Below are 6000 nucleotides of genomic sequence, written 5' to 3' on the forward strand. Positions count from 1 at the left end.
TTATTTTTTATTTTTTTTAAGTGGAAATTTTATTAATAATGATAACGCGTTTTACAAATAATTAGGACAAGCATGCAACAAGCTGCGCCGCAAGTCCTTTATGAATGACAAATCCTATCCTCCTAAAAACAAACTCGTTAGAACCAACTGTCATTACGTTACAGTCCATAACTTTCTGCAATCTCTTAAGGAGCTCAACAGACTGTTGTGCCAAGAAACCAAAAGTGTCAAAACTGAAAGGAATGAAACAATGTTGGTTAGCTCTACAAGCCTCCTCGTGTTTCTCAATTTTCCCCTCGCTTCTTTCTCTATTAGTAGCTTCTCCCCACCTTAAAGACTCCATTCCCAAGCCCTACCAATAGAGAGGCTCCAGTTACATCAACACACGCATGCCTCCCCTCAGACCAACTGTAGATCAATACATCCGCAGGCCGAAGTGTCGATCTCCCATCATTCGGATCAGTGAGAAAATTCACAGGAGCCTCCTTCTTCACCTGTACCCCAACCCTCCAAAATGCATCACATAAAATATCTTTGACATGATCATGTCGGTATTTGAAACCTGGGAAATATCTACAATGTGCTACATGGTCCCCAAAATCATCTAGTCTGCTCTTTTTGCAAACAGGGCATAGACCACCATCAGAGTACAAAGGAATCATGAGACGGTACCGGAAAATAGAACGATACTCTACCGGCGACATACACTGTCCAAGTCCCTCCATCGGAATAGCAAGTAGGAAATCCTTTGTATGTTCTGACTGTAAGCATCCAATGATAGCTTTCTGACGAGCCGATAACACAAACTCCCTCTCAAGACCAGCAACAATCTTACCATAGAACGCTTTCGCCAAAACTTTTTGTGGTTTTGAGGGGACAATGAAGACTCACGACCATAGAACCGAGGTCAAAATCGGGTAGACAGAGACTCAATGCATTGCTAGCAACATCAAGAATCTCATCCAAAGGTACTGGGCCACAACTCCTAAGAATGTGGTTCTGAAGCTTAAAAGTCTGACAGCGGGAGGCCACAAAAGCAAATGTAGAGACATCAGTGGCACAATAAATACCTAAACTGCCTAGACATAATGGGAGTGTCGATAAACGCCACTGTAAATCACCGAGAAACCACAATACCCTGGAGAACACTGCGGAGATGCCGATCAGAAACCACAATACCCTGGAGAACATTGCGGAGATGCCGATCAAAAGTCTGAGCTGCCTCTCTGAAAAAGGATGGTGGACAAGTACGAATCGCGAAGACCAACTTAGAGATCCCAACACAAGCTCGTAAGAGTGCTAACTCACACTGTGGATCTTCTAATACAGCCAAACGGTCCATCAGAGTCATAGCCTTGTCAATACGCTTACGAGCAAGACCCATGACAAAAAATGCATCAGTGTTAACTGCAACTCCAAGCAACCTGACCCCCTGCTGAGGATGGGACAAATCTGAAGGAAAGAGACCAAGAGTAGAGCGACGTGGATCTAGTGATGGCCAAAATATCTCAGTTTTAGCCACATTAAGAACTAACCCATAAGAAGGTCCTTCTTGCTGAATCATACCCAAAGCTGTTGCCACCTGTTCTGTATCCCCGACCAGAGTCCCATCATCTAGGTACCACGCCTGTAGCAATAACTGACAACTGGACTGGATCCGTAGAATAAGATGATGCAACACCAGTGCAAATAGAAGGGGACCCAGAGGGCCGCCTTGTTGGACTCTAGTAGCAGACTATATATAGCCATCCCCCACGTATAACCTCGCAAGTTGACAATATAAGTACTCGACCCAAGGGGCAATAGCTGGGCATCGGATACGAACCTCTTTCAACATGATGGTCCGATCAACCATGTTAAAAGCATTCTGAAAATCTACCAGTAGCATAGAAAGAGAGCTATTGTCGTTGTTAGCATACACCATACGGTTGGCCACAAGGCAAAATCGCCTCTGCTCCACCAGAAACACCCACCCCATACTGGAAATCCTGTAAGTACTCAACCACATCTCTGGAAACTCCTCTCATTGCAATCTTAGAGACCAGACGACGCCAAACCATGCCCACAGCTATATGACTTTTTTTTTTTTTTTTTTTTTTAATGTCGAAAATTAAAGGCCCGTGTAGATTTAAGATTTGAATGAGTTTAAAAGACTAAAGTTTAATGTAAATTATATGCCACTATAACAAAGAGTATATTTTTATATGAAGTCGATATTTTTCAACTATTGCTTTCTTCTCTGACTTTGAAAAAGCATAAAAGCACCAAAGGAAACACCATCCTGCATTTCCTAAGGGATCGACTTTTGCTTGGAGAGTGATAGTTGTTTATGTACGTGGGGAATGGGGACCTTGAATGGGCGATTGGGTGTTACTTAACAGTATCCTAATCCTTGTTCCAGTGCACCAATGTTTACCACTAATAGTAAAATTTGGTTGGTGCGATTGCTTATCTCTGTCTTCCCTCCAAAAACTTCCGAAACAAGTAAGGAAACTCATTCTCTTCTCAATCAACTCTTTAATAGTGATCAATCTCCCTGGTAAAATCCTCAAATCTGAGTTCAGAGACTTAGAAATTGCTTTCCTTTTATGGTAAAATCCTACACTGTTAACAGTGAGTTCATAAAAGAAATCAAACTAAGGTTACAGTACTATAACCCAAGTTACAATATCCACTTTCTTCTTAACTTAACTAAGCTACAGTACTATCGATCAATCTCTCTGGTAAAATCCTCACGTTTGAGTTCAGAGAGATCTACATATTTGCTTTCATTCTCTGGTAAAATCCTCCATTGTTAACAGTGAGAGTTCAGAAAAGAAATTAAACAATAATGGATCTTTATGAGTTTGAAAATCCATCAAGGATAAGCAAATTAGTGGTAGTTGATACACCAACTTACTCTGAGGAATTAAGGGTAAACACTGTAGTTGGAGTGGCCGAACCTCCAATCTTCAAGTCTTATGCTGATGCTGCAAAAGAAGGTGCAGTACCTCTCTTTGAGATCCACAACCTCCCAGCTCCAGAAATGGTTGGGGAATACCCCTTAGTCACAATCCCCCAAAAGGCATATGAGCGAGGTCTAGACTACTGCAAATTCTGCTTACTCGGTCGTATTGACCTGCTAAAAACTCTTATTGAACAAATCCGAGCGCTTGCTCGTGAACTATGGAAGCCTCAAAGAGAATGGGTTATAACGCCGATAGGTAAAGGTTACCTCTTTATTCGATTCTCTAACGCTGAGGACCTAAACCGTGTCTGAGCAGGAGGCTTATGGAGCTTCAACAACTCCCCGATGCATCTCAGCCCTTGGACGACCAACTTCAACCCAGAAGCATAGAGGCAAACAAATGCTCTGGTTTGGATACGCTTCCCTGGACTAGGCCAAGAATACTGGGATCCTGAAGTTCTTATGGGTATTGCTAAAGGAGTGGGGAGTCCTATGCAAATCGATGACAAAACTCTCAAAAGAGAGTTCGGATATTACGCAAAAGTGCTTGTCGACATCGACCTCTCTAAGACCATACCAGAGCAAATTCACATCAAAGCCAAAAATCATGAGTTTTGGCAAACAGTGGAGGTAGGGAAACTACCCAAAAGGTGCACACACTGCAACATTGTCGGTCACTTGGTCAACGAATGCAAGAGGCTCAAAGGGGTCATCAATACCTCTGACAAAGGAAAACAAGTTGTAGTTGATACTACTCCACCTCTGGAAGACAATAGATGGAAAAAGAAGAGAAACAGAAGGAAAGGGACAACATCCAACAAAGCAACATGGGTTCAGAAAGATGCACCTACTGAACCTCAAGGTGTGAACACTAGATTTAGTGCTTTCCCCATAACTCAGATGGAGCCTGAAAATCAAGAGGCGGCAGCCGAAGAAATTGTTGAGGTCGAGCAAATACATGCTATGCCGATAGACTCAAATGAAGACGGTCAAGAAGACAGTGGTTTAAGGGCCCTTGTAAGAGCAGGACTTCTTGACTCTTCAGTTAACATGATAGTTTCTCCACCAAGATCACCCCATCTAGTCGTGAATTTCTCAATGTACGACCTAAGCAAGCGTACCACTCCTATCATAGTCGAGTCCGCATCCAAGACAGTTGAGTCTCACTCTGATTCTATTCATAATGTTCCATCCTCAGGCAGTAGTACCGGACCTGATGCAGCCCACAACGGTTGAGAAGAGGCTGACTCGGTCCTCAACCTCCTAAATTAAACGATAAAGGCGGTAATGTCCAAGACTTGTGATCCTCCGGATATTGCATTAAACAGCTTGAGGAGAACCAACTGGATAGATATTGTCAAAGGCGAGATGGCCTTTGATGTTGACATTTCAGGAAATCCTCCAGAAAACTTGCAACTGATCTCCTCCCCACTTTCGTCAAAGTCAGTGGGAAAGAGTTCTTCTAACTGAGGTAACCCCTCATTCCTAGAATAAAACTTTATATTTTTGTGATTAATAATGAGGTGCCTATTCTGGAATATTCGAGGGATTGGTAACTCAAGATCCCAGGAAAGACTCAAAAAACTTATCAAAGAGTTGGATCCTGATTTTGTGGGCATTGCGGAACCAAAAATCGCACATGTCAATTTCATTTCCCAACAAATGCAAGCTCTCGGAATGCATCATTCGGTGATAACTAATGATACTGGTCAAAGAGTCCTTAATCTTTGTCTCTTTTGGAAATCTACCTTACCGAACCCTATTGTTATTAGTGTGTCTTACCAACATATCATAGTAGAATGCCAAGGTCTATCTATTTCAATAGTACATGCTCACTCTCTCTACTTATATAGAAGACAGCTTTGGCAGGATCTCTTGCACATATGCTCTCTCCAAATACCAACACTTATCATTGGCGACTTCAATTCTTACCTAAGCACTACAGAGAAAAAAGGTGGCAGATGGCCATCATCCACTGCAATGGGTGACTTTAGAGAGTGGATGGATAACAATTTTATGCTAGAGGCTCCTTGTTCAGGCCTATTTTATACATGGAGTAATAAAAGACGGGGATCTAAAAGAATCATGGATCGCCTTGATCGTGCTTTCTATAATAAGGAATGGCAAGATTCCTTCCCTAACTGGGGACTCAAAGCCGTTGCAAGATTATGTTCTGACCATGCACCTCTAATTGGATGGCATGAGAGCATCCCCAAGCCCAGAAATGCTCCTTTCAAGTTCTTCAATATGTGGCTCTCTCACCCTGACTTTACGGCAGTGGTTAAGAATAGCTGGGAGGAGTACATAGAGGGCCATGAACTCTTTATACTAGCTCAGAAGCTAAAGAGACTTAAAGGTGCAATAAAAAACTGGAACAAGCACTCATTTGGTCATATGGGTTCCAAAATTTCTCTCGAAACAAAAAATCTGGAAGAGCTTCAACAAAGTTTTGAGCTCGATTGCGACAACGAGACTCTTGCAAATGAGGTAGCATTGAAAGAGAACTTGGTAGAGTCTCTATTACAACAAGAGGAGCTCATGTGGAAATAGAACTCAAGAGCAAAGCTAGACAACGACATGGACAGAAACACTAAATTCTTCCATGCATTGACAAAGATGAACAGGGCAAAATCTATGATTAGAGAAATTAAAGATGATAATGGGTACTTGATAAAAGCCCAAGACGCTATTTCTGACCACATAGTGGAGCATTATGAATCTAAATTCAAGGGACAGGTGCACACTCAAGATCATGAGCTCATCAACCTTATTCCACAGAGTGTCACTGACCAAGAAAATGCCTTACTTGTCAAGTTGCCTAATTCGGATGAAATTAAGCATGCAGTATTCGCACTCGACCCAAATAGTTCTCCGGGTCTAGATGGATTTGGGGGAAGCTTTTTTCAGGCTTGTTGGGGTATAGTGGGTCAAGATCTCAGCAATGCAGTCCTCTACTTCTTCAGAAAAAGCAGAATGACAAAGAGCTTCAACTCTAATTTTCTAGTGTTGGTGCCTAAAGAAAGAAATGTAAACCATCTTAGCAAATTCAGACC

General features: G+C 42.1%; 1 protein-coding gene across 1 annotated transcript; it reads left to right on the top strand.

Moving 5' to 3' along the window:
• Positions 1–5032: 5032 nt before the first annotated feature.
• On the top strand, positions 5033–5497 carry LOC147478424 (uncharacterized). The gene has a single exon (XM_086586245.1). It carries the CDS (start codon positions 5033–5035, stop codon positions 5495–5497), a length of 465 nt encoding a protein of 154 aa, XP_086442371.1.
• Positions 5498–6000: the final 503 nt, after the last annotated feature.

This window comes from Coptis chinensis, chromosome 9, assembly GCF_015680905.1.
Source record: "Coptis chinensis isolate HL-2020 chromosome 9, ASM1568090v1, whole genome shotgun sequence".
Lineage (NCBI taxonomy): Eukaryota > Viridiplantae > Streptophyta > Magnoliopsida > Ranunculales > Ranunculaceae > Coptis > Coptis chinensis.

What these genes read in the sequence shown, in the direction of transcription:
- LOC147478424 (XM_086586245.1), top strand. Translation starts at nt 5,033, where the DNA reads ATGGATCGCCTTGATCGTGCTTTCTATAATAAGGAATGGCAAGATTCC.